This window comes from Geotrypetes seraphini, chromosome 1 (assembly GCF_902459505.1).
Source record: "Geotrypetes seraphini chromosome 1, aGeoSer1.1, whole genome shotgun sequence".
NCBI classification, from domain to species: domain Eukaryota; kingdom Metazoa; phylum Chordata; class Amphibia; order Gymnophiona; family Dermophiidae; genus Geotrypetes; species Geotrypetes seraphini.
Window position 1 is genome coordinate 448,719,581 of NC_047084.1, and position 22,763 is coordinate 448,742,343.

The 22,763-nt window shown below is 42.8% G+C and overlaps 1 protein-coding gene across 4 annotated transcripts in view; it reads left to right on the plus strand.

Annotated features, from left to right (window-relative positions):
• Positions 1 to 22,763, plus strand: part of L1CAM (L1 cell adhesion molecule) — a 310,192-nt gene that overhangs the window by 227,758 nt on the left and 59,671 nt on the right. For all 4 annotated transcript variants that reach the window (XM_033920778.1, XM_033920770.1, XM_033920750.1 and 1 more), the window contains 9 exons: positions 4,867 to 4,998; positions 5,171 to 5,314; positions 9,992 to 10,103; positions 11,711 to 11,877; positions 16,420 to 16,579; positions 17,012 to 17,136; positions 17,223 to 17,324; positions 17,460 to 17,657; positions 18,858 to 18,928. In XM_033920778.1, the coding sequence (XP_033776669.1) occupies positions 4,867 to 4,998; positions 5,171 to 5,314; positions 9,992 to 10,103; positions 11,711 to 11,877; positions 16,420 to 16,579; positions 17,012 to 17,136; positions 17,223 to 17,324; positions 17,460 to 17,657; positions 18,858 to 18,928 (1,211 nt within the window). The remainder of the gene's footprint in view (positions 1 to 4,866; positions 4,999 to 5,170; positions 5,315 to 9,991; positions 10,104 to 11,710; positions 11,878 to 16,419; positions 16,580 to 17,011; positions 17,137 to 17,222; positions 17,325 to 17,459; positions 17,658 to 18,857; positions 18,929 to 22,763) is intronic.

Consider the following 22,763-nt stretch of genomic DNA (forward strand, 5'->3'; position numbering starts at 1 on the left):
AGAATGCTCTGGATTCAGCAATGGGCTGGTGATTCCACCTCCAAGGCTACTTTGGCTAGGTTTTCCTTTAAAGGGCAGTAAGATAGACAACCAAGTCTCCAACCTATTGACAACAACCCCAGACTACAAGATGTTCAGAAAGGAAATAAAAACTATACTCTTCAAGAAATCCCTTAATAAAGCTTAATACCATGATAAAGCTTAACCCCCCTCTTACCATCCCCTCCCTAACCCCAGATCCTACTTTTCCCTCTCTTGGAAACCTTCTCTGATCTAACGTTGTAACCCTTCTTCCATAACTCTTTTTGTAATCCGCTTTGAACTGAAAGGTAATGGCGGAATAGAAATCTGTAATGTAATGTAATGTAATGTACTGTATTTTCATGCATATAACGCTCGCGTTATACACAGTTTTTACAAACCGTGCATAACCTTGCACGTTATACGCGTGAGCGCATTGTACAAAAATTTTTTTACATAGTTCCCCCCCCCGACGTCCGATTCACCCCCCCCCCCCGCAGGACCGCTCGCACCCCCACCCCGAAGGACCGCTCGCACGCACCCGCACCCCCACCCTGAAGGACCACTCGCACCCCCACAGCCTCCCGACCCCCCCCATCTTGTAGAAGCTCCTACCGGAGTCCTGCTGCTTCCTCTTGGCGATCCCGGCCCTTCTGTGAGCCTTGCGCCTGCGCTGCTTCTACCGGCGGTCCCGCCCTTTCTCTGACGTCAAGCCCTCTTGCCCCGCCGACTCCCCGACTCCTATTCTGATTGGCCCAGGTGCCTTAGGCCCCACCATTAGGCGGAGCTTTGGGACGGATGGGTCCTTCGGGGTGGGGGTGCAAGCAGTCCTGCGGGGGGGTGAATCGGACGTCGGGGAGGGGCATCAGGCTTTCAGGGTGGGGACAGGACTTCAAGGGGGAGAGGAGAGTCGGGGCGGGCGAAAGGAGAGTCGGGCGGCGACAGGAGAGTCGGGCAGCATGCGCGGTATACAGGTGTGCGCGGTATATAAAAAATTTTTTTACATATATTTTGGTTTCCCACACGCTATACCCGTGTGCGTGTTTTACACAGGTGCGCATTATCTACGTGAAAATACGGTAATTGTTTGGCAAAGGCCTAAGTTTTTAAGTGGTATATCAAATGCAATAAACATGAAATTTGGACAATCTCATGAATTCATTGGTGGACTGTTGCCCTAAGACCCTGCCTGATAGCAGACCCCAATCCTCTAGAGGTTCAGGGCGCTCTAATTTTTGTGGTTCCATTCATTCCTGCCCATATTCCAGTGCCACATCTCAAAGGTTTTCACAAGGCTACAGGCAGCGGTTCTACAGTTCCAGGCGTACCCAGCTTTCTGCCTCCCGTTCAGCTCCCTCAGAACTCCAGGCTCTTTACAAAAGAGGATACATCCAACGTGCCGGAACCTGAAAAAATCTTCACAGGAGATCAAGCAGAAAAATTAACATCGATGGAGGCAAGCCTCGAGGATATACATAAGCAGATAGATAGATTAAAAAGTGACAAATCTCCGGGCCTGGACGGAATCCACCGTAGGGTTTTGAAGGAACTAAAGGAGGAAATAGCGGAACTACTACAGCGGGTTTGTAACCTATCCCTGAAAACAGGCGTGATCCTAGAGGACTGGAGAAAAGCTAATGTTACGCCCTTCTTTAAAAAAGGATCGAGAGGTGACCCGGGGAACTACAGACCGGTAAGTCTGACCTCGGTTCCAGGGAAGATGGTGGAAGCGCTGGTAAAAGACAACATCGATGAACATCTAGATAGAAACAAACTGAGGAAAACAAGCCAGCATGGCTTCTGCAAGGGAAGATCGTGCCTAACAAACTTATTGCACTTATTTGAAGGAATTAACAAACAAATGGACAAAGGGGACCCCATAGACATCGTATACTTGGATTTCCAAAACGCCTTTGACAAGGTACCCCATGAACGCCTACTGTGGAAACTGAAGAACCATGGGGTGGAAGGAGACGTTCATAGATGGATCAAGAATTGGTTAACGGGTAGGAAGCAAAGGGTGGGAGTAAAGGGCCACTACTCTGACTGGCGGAGAGTCATGAGTGGTGTTCCGCAGGGGTCGGTACTCGGACCGCTGCTGTTCAATATATTTATAAACGATCTAGAAACAGGGACGAAGTGCGAAGTAATAAAATTCGCAGACGACACCAAACTATTTAGTGGAGTTGGGACTAAAGAAGACTGCGAGGAATTACAAAAGGACCTGAACAAGCTAAAAGAGTGGGCGATGAGATGGCAGATGAAGTTTAATGTAGAGAAATGTAAAGTTTTGTATGTAGGGAACAGAAACCCGAAGTACAGCTATATGATGGGAGGGCTGGTAATGGGTGAAAGTGCCCAAGAAAAGGACTTGGGGGTAAAAGTGGAAAACACAATGAAGCCGTCGGCACAGTGCACAGCGGTCTCTAGGAAGGCGAATAGAATGCTGGGTATTATCAAAAAAGGCATTACAACAAGATCGAAAGAGGTCATCCTGCCATTGTATCGGACGATGGTGCGCCCGCATCTGGAGTACTGCATCCAATATTGGTCGCCGTACCTTAAGAAGGATATGGCGATACTCGAGAGGGTTCAGAAAAGAGTGACGCCAAAATCTCACATAGAAACATTCTGTGAAAAAAGATTGCAGTCCAGAGGAACAGTCAGAAATATTGCAACTTGAGCAAGGAAAAAAGAAAAACTTAGCTGTCCACGAAGTCCCAACTGTCTCCAATCAGGCTTACTCCCAAGCCCCACTACCCGGGCCTTGTGGGTAAACTGTTACTCCCCATATTTAACAATAGAAATGAAACTTTAAATAGAATAAAAGCATGTTTAGAGTTGTTAGAAATCTGGATATCTTCTCATTAGTTGACATTAAACAGAGAAAACAATTTTTGAGGTTAGGAAGCCGAGATAAGTTTGGGATTAGTTCACAATTCTCAAATGGCGATGATAAATATACATTTGATTCTTTTAGGATTCTAGGAGTAAAAGTAGATAGTCAACTGACTATGGAAACACAAGTTGATAAAGTAGCTAAATATTACTTTGTTATTATGGAAACTCAGAACCATTCAAAATATTTTGATCATCCAGCTTTTAGAATAATAGTCCAATTTTTATAATTATCTTGGATGAACTACAGTCATATTGTGTATGCCGGTTGTTCAAAATCTTTCATCAAGAAGTTACAAATGGTTCAGAATTCACGGTGAGGCTAGTGTATTCAGTGTGATGGTGGTGTTCCTTTTTTTTTTCTTATTAGATTACATTGGTACTAGCTGAGACTAGAGTTCAATTCAAACTAGGTATGATAGCGTTTAAAATTGCATATGGTAATTCACCCTCATATATATATGGTAGATTTTATACAGTTGTTGAATGGAAATAACTTTAAAAAAAAAAAAAGTTCAGAAGTTTTATTGAGGCTTTTAATAATACAGCAGATAATATTCATAGAATGGAGATAGCATTGGTACATAACATAAGGGAACAAAAGAGTAAAGTCGTAACAACAACAATTATCTCACACCTATTACCAGCTCAAATACCAAGTGCAGAAGATATACAAGCACAAAAGGTCAGTAACAACAAATTAACATATTGATCAAGAAATTTTCATGGTGATGCTTGTAAGGAAGCATGAAAGCATGATGAGGAAACATGTTGTTTCTCAAATGCATATTTTTCATATTTATTATAGAGTCCAAGTGAATTCCACCAGAAAGTGTAGTCCATCAGGGAGGCTAATTTCCAATATTTGAGGATATGCATGAGGGCTGTTGCAAACATAGAGTCAATCAGTTTAGGAGGACATTCTGAATTAGAGAAGCATGGGTGTTGAGATCAAAGGATTACTACATCCAAGGATAAATCAGAATGACAAGAAGTAATGTCTTTGATGGTATTCCAAATGCGAGACCAAAAAGGCTGTAGAAGGGAGCAATGAAACAGCATATGGTCCAAGGTGCCTTCTGCAGCATGGCAGTGCCAACACTTTGGGTCTGGTCTCAGTTCAGCTTTCCACATACGGAAGGAGGTCCATACGGCCTGCCAAATTAGAAAATATAAGGATTGTGCAACTCTTGCGGAAAGAAGTGGGCGATTGGTTTGTGTCCAAAATGTTTTCCAGTTTATATCTGATACAGGAATAGACAGCATATTAGACCATTGAGACATGGCATGAGTAGAGAAAGGATATCGATGGTCTCGCAAAATGCAATAGAAAATAGAAACAGCCCTTCCATGAGAGTGGACCAAATCACACCACTGATAAAGAGAAGATCGCTTAATATCAGATTCGGAGGACCAGAGTATGGATTTAATAACAGACGTTAGTAATATCCATTGGGTTTCACAAGTCCGTAGCTCTGGGAATCACCTTGAGGTTGTATTTTCCTGCCGTAAAAAAATGATGTCCTGTAAGTTATTGGTAGCTTCTTTTTCTCCACCATCTTCTATTAGATTATTTAGAAGCTATGTTTTATTTAGGAAAGCAATTCAAACTTTTTTATTTTAAAAATTTGTGCTACCCAGAATTCAATCTTCCGTGTTATGGCATTGTTTTGTATTGTTAGCTAGAAATATTTATAATCTGAGAATAGTACGTTTGATTGTATCTTAACAGTTGACTATAATTCCAAGATCTGTCTTAGCTCTCTTTATTTTGTAATCTGCATATTACAAAATATAAGAATCATAATGTAATGTTCAGTAAGGATAAAATGCCCATCTCCCTCACTATCCCATACACGAGTTATTCAGTAAACATTTCTATTAAGGTGTCTCTGTGAGATGAGGGTATTATGTTGAACAGTGTCTCCCTGATTTCTCTTCCTGCAGCTGCCCCATACTGGGTTAAGAAGCCAGAGAACAACATGTACGTCCCAGGGGAGACTGCTCGCCTGGATTGTAAAGTGTACGGCAATCCCATACCTAATATCACCTGGAGAATTAATGGAGTTCCAATGAAAGGTGACTGTCACTACTTACTCCTGTCTTTTACAGTGTGATAATTACACACGTGTCTATATATATGTGTCTGTGTAAAAGCACTCAGTGCCGATCTCTAGTGTCATTCTTTAATATGTATGTTGCGCTCATAGATCCTTTGCAGCTCTCCCTCTTTGCCTCTCCTGTGTTTCAGATCTGGATCCCGATCCCAAGCGTCAGATTAAGGATGGGACTCTGAAACTTATTAGCCTTCAGACTGAAGACACAGCAGTGGTGCAATGCGAGGCTTCCAACCAGCATGGAACTCTTCTGGCTAACGCCTACGTCTATGTCACCAGTGAGTGTACCACCACCACAGCTTCTCGCCTGCATCTTCCCAGCATTTCCCCAGTCTTAGTTGTGACTCTCCATTTGCAATCATACTGTGTGTATCCCCCTTGCTCTCAAGCCATTTGTGTAGCCCCATTTCTTTGTTGTGTACGCAGCTCTGTTCTTTTGACACATGCCCTCCTCCCCCTCTCACTCAGGTGTCCGGAGTATTCTCCTTGTTCTTAAGTTGTATGTCACCCACTTTTCTGTGGTATGGATCCCTCCTGTTGTATGTGTTGCCCTTTCATGTCATATGTATGCCTGAGTTGCTCCCTGTTCCAGGGGACTCCCTAGTCTTATGTCATTTAGGGCCCATCAGTCTCATATCCACCTGCTTAGTGACACTCCTCCCATTCCCCCTACATAACGAAGTAAACATTAATCATCATAATAATTTAATATAATTGGTAAAAATTGTGTGAGACTACCATGTGCTCAGATATCCGTTCCAAGTTTCTTGAAAGTATTGGCACCACTTGTCTGCAGCTAATCCATTCCCAGCCCAGCTCTGATCCTGTCTGTCTCCCTGTATTTTCTTCTCATTTCCTGAATCTCCTTTCTCCCTGTCTCACCTTTCTTTTCCTCCTCCCCTTCTGTCTCATATATGACTGCCATTCTCTTCCCTCAACATTTTTAATTATTTTTTTCTCTTCTTTTCTTTGTTAACCGCATTGCGCCTTCATTTGTTGGGATTTAACAGGATATAATAATAATGCTAATAATATTGTTTTATGGCATTTCCTCTCTCTCTCCCACATCTTACTTGTTTTCCTCTTCATCTTCCTCTCTCTTTTCTTCCTTGCATATATCTCTCTCCCTCATCTCTTTCATAGGGTTTCAGATGCTCCCGTGACCTGTCTTATGGCTTCTTATTTACCCCTTACTCAAGCCCTGGATTAGAGAATTTTGCACTTCATCCTTTTACCCTATCATTTTAGTAGATTTTAATATTCACTTTGATGATCTTAATAATACTTTTACCTCAGATATTTTTACTCTTTTAAAGGATTTAAACCTCAGTCCATTGTTAAACTCTCCCACTCATATAGCAGGGCACACTTTAGTTATGGTTCTTGTTCCATCACCACTCAAAGATCGGTTTCAAGTTACGGCTTGCACACAACTCCCTTGGACTGATCACTTTCTCAATAGTATCTCTCAGTCTACTAGGTCCAATGCCCTAATCCTTCAGCCTAAAACAATAATTTCTTGTGATTTTACAAAACTGGAGGAAGCTTCCATTTTGGCAAACTTTGATTCCAAACTAGTAGAATTATCAGAATCATCTATTGAGAAGAAAGTTGCCTCGTGGAAGGCTTCGATTACTAAACTTTTAGATACCTTAGTGCCCACTGTTACCTATACCATCTCTCCACGTAAACAAAAGAACCCTTGGTATAGTTCTAATCTTATCCTTATAAAAAAAACAACTGAGATCCCTTGAGAGAAAATGGCGTAGAAACAAAACCCTACACAACCTAAATAAATTCAAGGAACAAGCCAACTTTTATAAATCTGAGATCAACAGATCAAAAAAAGAATACTATTCCAAACAAATCAAAAAAGCTAAAAACACTTCTGCATTATTTTCTATTATAAAATCATTAACCACACAGAGGACAGCGTCCAAATTGACTGCTCCACCTCCTTCAGCTCAAGCAATTGCCTCATATCTCATTACGAAAGTCCAAAAAATTTGAGACTCCATTTCTTAGCCAAGTATTGCCAGCTTAAACCCTACTTTCCCCTTCACAGTGGACATCGTTAAAAAACCTGAAACTATACATCTCCCCCTCTCTAAATGTTCAAAATTTTCCCTACCCACTCTTCAAGAACTACAGAGAACTTAAATACATTAAACATAAAGGGTTCCAATTCAGAGATCATTCCACCAATTTTTCTAAAACTTTTTTTTTATTTTTCATTTTTTGGACCCAATATTTTAAATCTGATCTGAACAGTTTAAGTACAGGTATTCTTCCAAAAAAATGGAAAGAAGCAGTCATTTATCCCATTATCAAAGATTATACAATCTGTTCACAAGAGGTTTCAAATTATCAACCTATTTCAAACATTCCTTTCTTGGCAAAGCTTATAGAAAAGATAGTTTACCGACAAATTTCAGATTTTGTAGAACAAACTAAAGTTCTCAATCCAAACCAAACTGGATTACGTCAACATCATTCCACAGAACTTTCACTTATTGGGTTAACTACTAAAATTCTCTATCACCTCGATACCACCAATCTGTCTTACATATCTGTTTAGATTTATCATCGGCATTTGACACGATTGATCATAAGCTTCTTCTCATCTGAGTGAAATTGGTATTAAAGACCAGGTCTTGGACTGGTTTATATCTTTTTTTTACAGATCGTTCTTCCAAGGTAGTGTTTAATTCTAGATCGTCTGACTTGTTTACTACTGATTATGGGATTCCTCAGGGTTCTATTTTATCTCCCTTACTTTTCAATATTTTTCTGGCTCCCCTTTTAACATTAGGGCAATCTATTGGGTTTACTTATGCAGATGATGTCCAATTAATACACCCGATAGATCTAAATAATCCTTCAGAAATAAAATTTATAAACCAAAAATTGGAAAAGATTAACTCCTGGTTGGACGTACATATGCTATCGTTGAACACTGAAAAATCCAAAGTAATGATTTTTCCCAACAAGGAAGGACTTTCCTTGCAGACCCCTCTTACATTCAAATCTCAATCTATTAAAACCGTACTTTCACTTAAACTATTTGGAGTTACTTTTGATAACAAATTTAGTTATCATCTCCATATCAGTACAGTGGTCCAACGTTGCTTTTATCGGCTTCGTATGATCAGATCATTATCGAAACTATTAGATGCCGCATCCTTGGAACATTTTGATTCAATCTCTCGTGATCTCGTGCAATACTATTGTAATGCCCTTTATAAAGGTATAACCAAAAAAGAAATACGAAGACTTCAGATAATACAAAACACCGCCGTACATAAGAACATAAGAAGCGCCATCTCCGGATTAGACCTTCGGTCCATCAAGTCCGGCGATCCGCATACGCGGAGGCCCTTCTAGGTGTACACCTGGTGTAATATTTAGTCACCCATATCCTTCTATGCCTCTCTTAAGGAGATGTGCATCTAGCTTGCTTTTGAATCCTAGGATGGTCGATTTCACAATAACCTCCTCTGGGAGAGCATTCCAGGTGTCAACCACTCTCTGCGTGAAGCAGAACTTCCTGATATTTGTCCTGAACTTGTCCCCCCTTAGCTTCATTCCGTGTCCTCTTGTCTGTGTTAAATTGGACAATGTAAATAATTTTTTCTGCTCTATTTTGTCGATTCCTTTCAGTATTTTGAAAGTCTCGATCATATCCCCTCGCAGTCTCCTTTTCTCAAGGGAGAACAATCCCAGTCTCTTAAGTCGATCCTCGTATTCCAGTTTCCATACCTTTTACTATTTTTGTTGCTTTTCTCTGCACCCTCTCCAGCAGTTTTATATCCTTCTTTAGGTTGGGAGAAGTTCACTGGTTGCCAGTGGAACACAGAATCACTTACAAAATTCTTCTGTTAACATTTAACACTAGACAAAACAATCAACCTGAATTTATAAATAATCTTCTTACCCCTTATATTCCTTCTAGGTCCCAAAGATCTGTGCTAATAACTTTTTCTCTATACCGTCATTGAAGTTTATATATACAATGAGGTCTACTATCTTCTCTGTCACTGCCCCCTCTCTTTGGAATAGTATTCCAAATTTACATGAAGAATCAAATCTTAATAACTTTAAGATGAAGCTAAAGACTTTCTCTTCCTTGATGCCTTTGAGACCTAACTGTCCTTTTAAGGGCAACTGAGCGAAAATACTATTGAGTTTAACAGCAGCCCTCCCTATTGTTTTTTCCCTAATTGTTCTCTTTTACTTTGCCTAATGTAGTTCTTGCTTTTTACCTTTTGCTCTTGTTTGTCTTTGTTTTTAATAGTTTTTATAAGTTTTTATAATTACAGTTTGGGGACGTATTGTCACCTCAAACTTGTATTTTAGTTAGTTTGTTTTTTGTTTTTACAAATTTGTATACCGCCTAGAAGGCTGATAAGAAATTCTAAATAAACTTGAAATTTGAAAATAAGGGGATTAGAGAATGACAAGGGGACAAATTTTTTCCTGTCTCCGCAGGAGCTCATTTTCCCATTCTCGCTGTTCTTTTCCTACCCCTGCCCCATTCCTGCAAGCTCCATCCTCATTTGCACAAAACTCAAATACTTCAAAATCATAAAAGTTCAAGGCTTGTGTTCGAGGCTTGTGTGGTTAAGGCAGAGCTTGTGTTCGAGGCTTGTGCGGTTAAGGCAGGGCTTACAGGAATGAGGCAGGGGCAGTGACAAAACTCACGAGGACAGGACAGGGAAATTGAGTTCCTGCGGGGGCGGGGAAATATTTGTCCCTGTGCCATTCTCTACCCTGGATTCTCTCATTGCATCTCCCCTCCTCAGTCTCTCTCCTGCAAGCCTCATGGCATCACCTCTCCTAAGACATCTCCAAAGACTCATGCCTTCACTCTTCATGTCTCACAGCATCACCTACCTTCCCTTTTCTCTCAGCTGTCTCAGTGTTGTTGTTTTCTGTCTCTCTTTCTCCCACTATAGAGCTCCCACCACAGATTCTCACCCAAGACAACATGCAGTATGAGGCTGTGGAGCAGATGACTGTTTGCATGAACTGCTATGCTTTTGGGTCCCCTTTCCCCACCATTGAGTGGTAAGATCTATGGGATCTTGGTTATTGCTAATGGGGATCAGTTTGTGTCATAACAGCAGTATTAGGTAAGGTCAAGTGACATAGGGTGGACAATCAGAGGCATCTGAACAGCTCTTTCAATAGTTGTAACTTGCCAATGTTACAGCAGTTTTAATAGACATCTACTAGACATCTGAAAGCATCATTAGTAGATGACATTGCTGATGGTATCACTACTACTACTACTATTAATTATTTCTATAGCGCTGTGCTTTACAGAGTCACAAAGAGTAAGAAAACAGTCCCTGCTTGAAACAGCTTACAATTTAAACAGGCAAGACAGACAAACAAGATGTCATGGATACAGTTAAGGGGAACGGTTAATCAGCTGGAAGGGTTGGAGGGCAGAGGAGGTACAGGACAATCAAGCCATTGTGACATCACTAATGAGATTGGCTCTTATTGGTGGAAGAGCCATTATGACATCAGAAGCTCAGCTCTGCTTCCCAAAGACAAACAGGATGTCATGGATACAGTTAAGGGGAACGGTTAATCAGCAGGCTGGGTTGGAGGGCAGAGTACAGGACAATGAAGCCTCTTATTGGCTCTTATTGGTGGAATGAGGAATTATGACATCACAATCTCAGCTCTGCTTCCCAAAGAGAAACAGGATGCCATGGATACAGTTAAGGGGAATGGTTAATCAGCGGGCTGGGTTGGAGGGCAGAGGAGTAGGGTTAAGGATTGAAAGCTAAATCAAAAAGGTGGGTTTTCAATCTGCTTTTAAACAAGGGAAGGGAAGGGGCTTGGCGGACAAACTCGGGTAATTTATTCCAGGCATAGGTGGTAGCTAGTTGAAAGGAACGAAATCTAGAATTGGCAGTGAAATTGGGAGTGACTTATCTGAGGAATTGAGTTCTCTGGGAGGTGTATAAGGAGTGAGAAGCGAGGAGAGATATTGAGGGGCAGCAGAATGAACACATTTGTAGGTCAGCAATATGATCTTGAACTGTAGATGATGGCAAATAGGGAGCCAGTGAAATGGCTTAAGGAGAGGTGTGACATGAGCATAGCGAGGTTGGTAGAGGATGAGTCGCGCAGCAGAGTTTTGCACAGATTGCAAGGGGAAGAGGCGACACTGAGGTAGCTAGCTAATAAAAAACAAGTGTGGTCTTCATCATAAGCGTATGGGGACAGACTTAAAGATCTCAGTCTGAATACTTTGGAGGAAAGGCGGGAAAGGGGAGATATGATAGAGATGTTTAAATACCTATGTGGTGTAAATGCGCATGAGTCGAGTCTCTTTCATTTGAAAGGAAACTCTGGAATGAGAGGGCATAGGATGAAGTTAAGAGGTTATAAGCTCAGGAGTAATCTAAGGAAATACATTTTTATAGAAAGGGTGGTAGATGTGTGGAACAATCTCACAGAAGAAGTGGTGGAGACAGAGACTGTGTCTAAATTCAAGAAGGCATGGGATAGGCATGTGAGATCTCTTAGAGAGAAGAAGAGATAATGGTTACTGTGGACGGGCAGTCTAGATGGGCCATTTGGCCTTTATCTGCCATCATGTTTCTATGTTTCTATTTTCCCCATGAGGCCTCCTACTGTCTCCCTTTCTCTGACAGGATGCGGGATCAGTGGACACCTGTGCTGGAGGACGATCGTTATAACGTACTTACCAACGGGACTCTATGCATCACTAATGCCCAAAAAGAGTACTCTGGCCTGTATACCTGCATTGCCACTAATGACCAAGATAACGCCACCATCAACGCCATATTGGATGTGAAAAGTTGAGTGGCGTTTTCCTTGTTAACTTTATTACTTCCCCCTGGAGGTGGCCACCAGTTGTAGCTGTGGGTGTCAGTGGTGTTGAGCGTTTGCTCATTAGGAGCAATCTAGCAGGATCCCATAGCAAGTGTGCTTTCTCCAGAGACTTCTCTATGAAGGATAAAGCCCCCATTCCCATTACTCTCCCTAACACAAACATTGTGCTGTATAACTGTATATTAAACCTCCTTTGCCTTTACAGTCGTCAGTCTACAAGTTATACTATATAACTTGTTATTAGGAACACAACTTCCACTATGCTTACTTTACTCAATACACAAGTTATGATGTGCTACTTTATATCAAGATCAAAACCCCTTCTATTCTCACTGTTTCCAAAATAAAAGTTGCACTGAATAATTTTATATTAAGGATAAAACCTCTGCCGCCTTAAATACCCAAGTTATGATGTATGATGTTTTTATAAAGGGGCAATTATTAAGGGATAGTTTAGTTCATATTTGATACAGTGGTATAACCATGGGGGGAGGGGGGAGTAGGCGCATTGGGGGCCTGAGACCCCCAACTTTGGACTCAGGCTCCTTCAGAACTTCAGCACCCCTTTACTTTTGCCGGCAGGGATGCCAAAGCAAATACATATACAGTGCCGCTTCTCCCTTCTTCCTTGCACTGCTTCTATAAGGCAGAAATCAGCGCATGCCTTCGGCCATTTGCACTTCTCACACATGTGTTAGAAGTCCTGGCATTGGTGTCTGACAGACTGAAAAGGCTGGGGCTGTTCTCCCTGGAAAAGCGGAGACTTAGAGGAGACATGATAGAAACCTTCAAGATCATGAAGGGCATAGAAAAAATAGACAGGGACAGATTTTTCAAATTAAGGGGATCAATAAGTACAAGGGGGGCACTCAGAGAAATTGAAAGGGGAGAGGTTTAGAACAAACGCCAGGAAGTTCTTTTTCACCCAGAGGGTGGTGGATACATGGAACACGCTGCCGGAGGATGTGATAGGCAGAAGTACGCGACAGAGCTTCAAAGAAGGTCTGGACAGGTACCTAGAGGACAAAGGGATTGAGGGGTACAGATAGGAGTAGAGGTAAGGTTATAGGGACAGGATTAGAGGTAAATTATAAAATTAATCAGGGATCACTGTTCAGGCTCTAGGCCTGATGGGCCGCCGCGGGAGCGGACCCCTGAACAAGATGGACCTCTGGTCTGACTCAGCGGGGGCAACTTCTTATGTTCTTATGAAGGCATGAACCAACTTCTCCCTTAAGGAAACATAAGAACATAAAAATAGCCTTACTGGATCAGATCAACGGTCCATCTAGCCCAGTATCCCGTTTTCAAGCAGGCCAGTCCAAGTACCTGGCAAAAACCCAAATAGGAGCATAATTCCATGCCACCGATCCAGGGCAAGCAGTGGATTCCCTCATGCCTGTCTCAACAGCAGTTTATGGACTTGTCCTCCAGGAACTTGTCCAAACTGTTTTTAAAACCAGCTAAATTAACCGCTCTTACCACATCCTCTGGCAACGCATTCCAGAGCTTAACTATTCTCCGAGTGAAAAAATATTTCCTCCTTTTGGTTTTAAAAGTGTTACTATGTAACTTCGAGTGTCCCCCTAGTCTTTTTAAATCTTGATGCAGTAAAAAATCGATCTACTGGCACCTGTTCTACACCACTCAGGATTTTGTAGCAGCACAAGGAAGAGGACGGGATCAGTGGCACTTTATTTATTTGGCTGGAGGAGCCTCAGTATTCCCACTAGCAAAGGTATGCTTGGTGCCGGGGGTTGGGGGAGGAGGAAGGATTAAGAGAAGGATGCAAAGCATTACCCCCCCTTCCACCCCAGCACCCTCAAATTTGGAGGTCTGGTTATGCCTTCTGCCTTCATTGGTGCATAGATCAAAGCAGTTTACATAAAACATAAATATATGCAAAAGAAAGGAACTCCATTTGCGTTAGGAAAGTAGGCCACTGGGCCAATCAGGCCCTAGGTCCCTCCCTGGTGCATCTGAGTAGATTGCCGGACAGGAGGGACTGGGCATCCCTCCTGCAATGCAATCTACGGGGGGGGGGGGGTTCCCGGCATCCCTCCTGCCGGTAATCTTCACGAAGTTGGGAGGGGGGTTTGCCGCTAAACGTATCATGGCAGGGAGATCCCTTGCTGTGATAAGCTCAGCAGCAAACCGATTCTCTAACCAGTGTCTGTAACATGGATGTCAGTTAGAGAATCGGGTTCTTTTTAGGCGGGCTTAAGCGTGATTCTGTATAGGATTCTGTATAGCGTGATTCTGTATAGCCCATCGGCTTGTGAAACCAGGCATGCTATACAGAATCCAGGCCTGAGTGTCCACATCTGAGACTATTTTTCTTTGAAGACTAATGCACACGGGTCAGTGTAAGGTATAAGCATTTTGCCCCCTCAGCCATTCTTCTACATTCTTTCTTTTGAGAGCCTTTTTATATATTTTTTAGAGGCATTGAACAGTAGCATGATGCCTCCTAATATCCCCACAATCCTTGCATTGAAGCAAATTCTGCTTAGGGTTTTTTTCTGTATGAATTCATAAGGTGTTCTGCGTTTCAACCCTAGCGCAGCATCATACAGAGGATATTTTAAGTTCAAACAATTTTTATTGATGCAAACAACAACAAATGCAACATTAAAACTTGTATAACAATGATGATGCATCAAATATAATAATATGATGAACATATTGACGTGGTCAATATTACATGCAACACCAAGGTGTTTAGGATAATAATGAGCATTCACACTAAAAATGGCACTATTTAACTCAGTTTCATTAATGGTTGTGAGTTATACAACACAAGTCTCCAATACTTCACCCAACCTCTACAATATCCAACATCCCTCTCCACAAAATTACAAGTTGTTCCACATGCTCTCATATATTTCAAATCTGGCATAATGTGGCCTCAGGTACACCTCCTCCACACTTAGTAATGTTCAATAGAGGTAGGGATACCGGTGTTTTTATTCCTCATTGGCCTACATTCTTTTATTGCAGTTATTTAGGTAAACTTTGTTTTTTAAACTTTTTAACTTTTTTATCCACCATAATCTTTTTAGAAGTTTCCTTGAGATTATTCTATTTAAACATATTCAAATAAATTGTATACTTAGCTTAGTATGCTACTGAGGGTGGAGGAGGTGTACCTGAGGCCACATTTTGCCAGATTTGAAATATATGAGAGCATGTGGAACAACTTGTAATTTTGTGGAGAGGGATGTTGGATATTGTGGAGGTTGGGTGAAGTATTGGAGACTAGTAGAATAATGAGGCATCGAGTAAAATACATCCCATATAAACCTAGAAAATACCTTCATCCCCCATCAAACCCCACTCAATCTATGCATGACTACATGTTTTAAATCATTGAATACCCTCTACCTTCCCTCCCCAAACCCTCCCTGAGGATATTTATCTTTCCTGCAAACATGCTTGTGGTTCGGGCATTGTTTGTTCAGCTGTAGTTACCTACTAAAATGTACATATTACACTTTCGCTCAGCAAATTGTATTTCTATACTATTGCCTCCTGAGGTCTCTGATCTCTGTATTTCCTCTGAATATCTACTTATTGTATTTCGCTGAATGTCCAGCACTCTTGATTGTAAACCACCTAGAAGTCGCAAGATTGTGGCGGTATAGAAGAATAAAGTTATTATTATTATTAAATGAGGATTGGCATTGGAAACTGTTTCAAAAAGTCATACCCCAGCCTGTAAATATGTGTCATCCAAGCAAGTGTCAATATCAGCATTTGTGGTAAATGAATACTTCAATCTGCAGTTTGATTTGATTTCCTCCCTTCCCATTTGATATCTCCTTCTATGCCAGGTTTTCAATTGTTTCTGAAAATGATAGTGAGCGTGTGTGATATTTTTTTTAAATTTTTTTTTTAATCTTTATTCATTTTTAAACTTATAATAAGTGTGATAACATATCCATACAAATAACCATAAATATATCACTTAATAATCAACAATGATACATATAATATTCTCTTATCTCCCCCCTCCCCACCCTTATCTATCATATAATCAATACTTATACAACATGTAACAATAAAAATACCCTCCCTCCCACCCCATAACTGAACTTGTAAAGAGCATGTGTGGTATTACTAGCTGCTGAGACAGAGGCAGACAGCATTTCTTTCTCTGTGATGAGGGGGAGGAGGGGGCTGAAGAGTGGAAAAAGTTATTGCAAACGGAAAGATCGCATAGAAGATGTCAGCAAGCTACGACTGCTCGTGTGTATGCTTGCGACGAGAGAGAAAGAGAGAAACCTTAATGTAGAATGAACATTGTTTATGTGTTGTAAAAACATGGGGGTTGAAATCAGGGTTTGGATATACAATAAGTGGCTACTTCTAAGTAGAAAATACTTAAGGAGTTGTGAAAGTGGGATCTTTACTAGAAGTGGAGAATGCTGATAGGATAAAGTGGATAGCTGAGATGGATAAGGTCCTCTTCCTTGATCTAGTAAGTGATATTTTCCTCCCTCTATAGATGCTACAAAGATCCTGGTACCTCCAAAAGACACTCGAGTGAGGATAGGGGACAGTGCTGTGTTTCAGTGCAATGTTCTCTTCGATTCATCCTTTCAGGAGTCCAGCATGAGCTGGAAGAAAGATGGCATGGAAATCCAGGAGTCAGATGACAGCAGCAAGTATGTACACTGGGATCTGGCTAACAGGACACTGCAGTGAGTAAGCTCACATTGCTGGGGTTTTATTGTTAGGAAGCAAAGCACAGAGTAAACTCACATTACTAGGGTCTCATTGTCAGGGAGCACTGCAAAGAGGAAACATGCCACGTTGGAGGTTTTGCTGGTGGCTCTGCTGTGAAGAAGCTGGCACTGAGGAAGCCCACAGTGCGACAGTATCATTGATATGACAGTGTTATTATTATTATTATTATTATGTTCTTGAATACCGCCATACCCAATGAGTTCTAGGCGGTTCACATCAATTAATTAAGATCCGATCTGAACACGGATTTACAACATTTTGTCAGAGTTCCAAGCAACGAGGAAGGAAATGTTGGAACATTATGAGATGTGAAGATTTTACTTCTCTTTGCCCTTGTCTCATCACCCCAGGTACTTCATTGAAGATTCCAACCTGACAATCTCCAGCGTGGACAATACAGACCAGGGGATGTACACATGTATGGCCTGGACCCAACTGGATTCTGTGGAGAAGAGTGCTGTGCTGATAGTAGTGGGTGAGTAGAGAAAATGCTTGCAGGAGACTAGTGCTCTCTATAGAGATTTACTAGGGCTTTAATGGGCTATTTTATCTTCCTTTCAGATCGGCCTGGAGCCCCCTATGACCTGGAGCTGTCAGACCAGCAGGATCACAGTGTCACTCTCACCTGGACTCCTGGGAATGATAACAATAGCCCTATAGAGGGTAAGAACGTACAATAGATTTTACTGTATATCAGACATGAGGCAAAATAGTGAGCTTGTGATACTCTTGAACATCATTCTTCTTTTCTCCATTTTCCCCCTTCCCTCTTCCTACATCCCCCTTTACCACCCCTAGATTTTATCATTGAGTTTGAAGAGGACAAATTTGAGCCAGGCACATGGCATGAATTGACCAGTGTGGATGGTATCACACACTTAGCACAGCTCCAACTTTCACCCTATGTGAATTATCAGTTCCGAGTGGTGGCTGTGAATGAGTTTGGGAGAAGCGAGGCCAGTCCTGGGTCAGAGCGCTTCCAGACAGCAGAAGCAGGTGAGTGACCAGGGAACATGGTTGTGAAGAAAAGTGTGTGTGTGGGGGGGGGGAGGGGGAAGTGGGTAAAAGTCATTCACGCTGTGCTCTGCATCATGTCTCATCAGAGATAACCCCCAATCAAAATAAAGTGGCATGCTGAGATCATTAGAGTACAGATTTACTGTCCAGCATCATTAACCGTTTGTTGGTTCATTCTTTCAATCATCTGTCTCAGTCTGAGGGTCTGTAGCATTAAGTTTTCACTGACTTTGGATTTTGTTTGTTCATAAAAGATGATGACACATACCTTCTGGCAGAAAGGTAACCAGATTTGGCACTGGGGGAACAGACAGCGTAAAAATACAGGCACTGGCACACGTGTTTATAAAACTGCATAGGCATTGTTTCCAATGGCGGTGGCTGCTCCCCTTGCACCCTCCCTAGCTACAGCTCTGCCTTCAAGCCCCCCTGCCCCTATCATGTTTCAAGTTTATTCGTGGCTTGATATACCGACAATCACATGTATCTGGGCGGTTTACAATATTAAAAATAACTGTAGTTTGCCTTCTTCCTTTGAGAGGACAAGGGTAAAGAAGTCATATTGGCAGGGAGGAAGTAAAAACAATTACATACATTAGCATTAGCAGTATTTGGAGAGGGAGTGGGGTTGTGTTGCCCCCCCACCCCCAATGTCACATTGCATCTATAGACCCCATATTTCTTTCTTTTTCCAAGTAACTTGGTGGTTAGGGCATTGGCCAGAAAGCCAGGGCTCAAATCCCTCTGTAGTCATGGGCAAGAGTCTTAATCTTCCGTTGCCTCAGGTACAAACTGTGAGCCCTCTAGGGTGTGGGCTGAATCCAAATGATAATAGTCTGTTATTGAGAAAGACATGGGGGAAGTCACTGCTTGCCCTGTATCGGTAGAATGGAATATTGCTACATCTTGGGTTTTGGCCAGGTACTAGTGACCTGGATTAGCTACCGTGAGAACGGGCTACTGGGCTTGATGGATCCTTGGTCTGACCCAGTAAGGCTATTCTTATGTTCTCTCTGGGGAACTGATTAGAACTTGGAGCCCCACCTCCTTCCCCTTTCTAAGGTTTTTGACTTTAGGCATTCCTTTCTAAACCTCAAGGTGAACCCTCCCGTTATCGGCTTTACCATGTGAATCTCCCTTTGTAACCCTCTACCACCACCACCACTTCCTGTCTTACAGCTCCAGAGAGGAACCCTGGATGGGTGAAGGGAGAAGGGACTAATCCTGATAATATGATCATTTCTTGGGAGGTAAGATCTTAAAAACCCGAGATCCACCATTCTTATTTCCACATATCTCTTTTGCATCCCTTCAACTATGTCCCCTTTGCTTTCTCTCCCTCTTCATTTGTCTGGCCTCTTTCCAAGCTCCCTAGTGCACTTTTCTGTTACCCCTCACTCTTGCCCTCTCTCCTTACCTGCCTATGATGTCCACCTGACTCCATGTTGTAAGGAACATGCTAACCCAGTCTCAACTTCATCCTATTGCAGTGGTCTCTAAGTTTTATTAAAATTTGTTATTCTGCTTATTCATTTTCTAAGCGGTGTACAGAGATAAAATTATCCTATATAATAAAATGCTAGCCGCGCATGCGCACTCCTATCTGCGTGTTCCATGATCAGTAAGTCTGTGGCCGCAGGAGTGCGCATGCGCGAGCCCCCAGCCTTCTTCCCAGAACCTACCTTGGCCGCCAGCAGCGGCGGCTCCTCTCAAGAGCCCCCAGCGCTTTCAGCTCCTGCTGCACGGGGCCCACGACGAGCCATCCGACATTACCAGCGGCCTCACGCACGGCATGCATAGACGGCGCGGGGACTCGGTGAGAGGAGGCCAGCATCAGCAGACCAGATCTTCCCCACCCGAAGCCCTATGCCTGTTGCTATGCCCCTAAACTCCCACACAGCTGACCTTGGAATCGCTTTTAAAATCAGAAAACACTCCTTTGCCGGCTTCCCACTCGGTAAAGTTTTTTCGCCGGTCCCATCCCTTCCCGACGTCTGACGGCTCACTTAGTCCTTTGCTGCCCCCCCCCTTCCCTTCCCGTGGACCCAACTACGAACCTGGCGATTCAAGCAGCGTGTGCAGCAGTCTTCACACGCTGCTTTGGGCCCTTCTACTACCCTGATTTGCTCTGCCGCGTCTCTGATGATGTCATCAGGGACGTGCCACAGTAAATCAGGGCAGTAGAAGGACCCGAAGCAGCGTTTGAAGACTTCTGCACACGCTGCTGCAATCACCAGGTTCGTAGTCGGGACCGTGGGAAGGGAAGGGGGGGTGGTAAGGGACTAAGGGAGCTGGCCAGACCGCGGGAAGGGAAAGAGGGGTAGAGGAAATTGCTGCTGCACAGGGAAGTGGTGTGGAGGGAGGCAAATGGAGGGGGAGGGAATGCAGCTTTGGCTGCTGCACAGGGAAGTGGTGGGAGAGAAATGCTGCTGCATAGGAGGCAGGGAGAGAGACAGATAGATAGAAAGAAAGACAGATAGACAGACAGCGGGAGGAAGGGAGACAGAAAGAAAAGAAGAAAGACACAGGGGCAGGGAGATACACAGAAACACAGACAGACAAAGGGGGCCGGGGACAGAGACAGACAGAAAGAAAGACAGTGGGAGGGAGAGAGAGACAGAAATAAAGACAGACAGACATATATTCTAGCACCCGTTAATATAACGGGCTAAAATACTAGTATATATATATATATATAAAGAATGTGGAAGTAGTGGGACTGTTGGGAAACAGCGATCATAACATGATCAAGTTCAAAGCTAAAGTAGGAATACTAAAGGGAAAGAGAACCACAGCGACAACTTTTAACTTCAAGAAAGGAAACTATGAAGCAATGAGGATAATGGTAAGGAAGAAACTCAGGAACAACACAAAGAAATGGCAGACTGTAGAGCAAGCCTGGTCTTTATTCAAGGACACGGTAAGCGAGGCACAAAATCGGTATATCCCCAGATTTAGAAAATGGTGCAAAAAGAGCCGAACAAAAGACCCAGCATGGATAACTAAAGAAGTGAAGAAAGCGATAGGGGATAAGAAGAATTCATTCAAGAAATGGAAAAAGGGCAAAACCGAGGAGAACTGGAAAGAACCCAGGAAGTATCAAAAAGAATGTCACCTCGTGGTTAGGAAAGCAAAAAGAGAATATGAAAAGAGGCTAGCCAGGGAAGCACGAAATTTCAAACCATTCTTCAGATATGTTAAAGGGAAGCAGCTGGCTAGGGAGGAGGTGGGACTGCTGGATGGCGGAGATAGGAAGGGAGTGGTGAAGGAGGAGAAAGAAGTGACGGAAAGACTAAACATGTTCTTTTCGTCATTATTTACAAAAGAAGACACATCCAACATACCGGAACATGAACAAATCTTCAAAGGAGACCAAGCAGAAAAATTAACATCCATGGAAGTAAGCCTTGAGGACGTACACAGGCAGATAGAAAAATTAAAAACTGACAAATTGCCGGGCCCAGACGGAATCCACCCTAGAGTATTGAAAGAACTAAAGGAGGAAATAGCGGAACTACTACAGCAAGTTTGTAATCTATCCCTGAAAACAGGCGTGATCCCAGAGGATTGGAAGATAGCCAATATTACGCCCATCTTTAGAAAGGGATTGAGAGGTGACCCGGGGAACTACAGACTGGTAAGTCTGACCTTGGTTCTGGGGAAAATGGCAGAAGCGCTGATAAAAGATAGCATCGAGGAGCATCTAGAGAGGCATAAACTTATGAAAACAAGCCAACATGGCTTCTGCAAGGGAAGATCGTGCCTGATGAACTTATTGCACTTCTTCGAAGGAATTAACAAACGGATGGACAAAGGGGACCCCATAGACACTGTATACTTAGACTTCCAAAAAGCCTTTGACAAGGCACTCCATGAACGCCTACTTCGTAAACTAAAGAACCATGAGGTGGAAGGAGACGTACATAGATGGATCAGGAATTGGTTGGCGGGCAGAAAGCAGAGGGTAGAAGTGAAGGGCCACTTCTCGGATTGGAGGAAGGTCACGAGTGGTGTTCGCAGGGGTCGGTGCTTGGACCTCTGCTATTCAATGTATTTATAAATAATGTAGAAACGGGGATGAAGAGCGAAGTAATAAAATTTGCAGATGACACCAAGCTATTTAATGGGACTAGGACTAAAGAGGACTGCGAAGATTTACAAAGGGACCTGAACAAACTAGGGGAGTGGATGTACACAGATGGATCAGGAATTGGTTGGCGGGCAGAAAGCAGAGGGTAGGAGTGAAGGGCCACTACTCTGACTGGCGGAGGATCACGAGTGGTGTTCCGCAGGGGTCGGTACTCGGACTGCTGCTGTTCAATATATTTATAAACGATCTAGAAACAGGGACAAAGTACGAAGTAATAAAATTTGCAGACGACACCAAACTATTTAGTGGAATTGGGACTAAAGAGGACTGCGAGGAATTATAAAAGGATCTGAACAATCTAGAAGAGTGGGCGATGAGATGGCAGATGAAGTTCAATGTAGAGAAATGTAAAGTCTTCCAAGTAGGAAACAGAAACCCGAGGTACAGCTACATGATGGGAGGGCTGTTATTGTGTGAGAGTTCCCAAGAAAGGGACTTGGAGGTAATAGTGGACATGACAATGAAGCCGTCGGCACAATGCGCAGCGGCTGCTAAGAAAGCGAATAGAATGCTAGGAATAATCAAGAAGGGTATTACAAGCAGAACAAAAGAAGTTATCCTGCCGCTGTATCGGGCGATGGTGCGCCCGCATCTGGAGTACTGCATCCAATATTGGTCACCGTACCTAAAGAAGGATATAGCGATACTCGAGAGGGTTCAGAAGAGACCAACACATTTGATAAAAGGTATGGAAAACCTTTCATATGCTGAAAGATTAGAGACTGGAGCTTTTTTCACTGGAGAAGCGGAGACTTAGAGGGGATATAATAGAGACTTATAAGATCACGAAGGGTATAGAGAAAGTGGAGAGGGACAGATTCTTCAAACTTTCGACAACTACAAGAACGAGAGGGTATTCCGAAAAATTAAAAGGGGACAGATTCAGAACCAATGCTAGGAAGTTCTTCTTCACCCAACGGGTGGTGGACATCTGG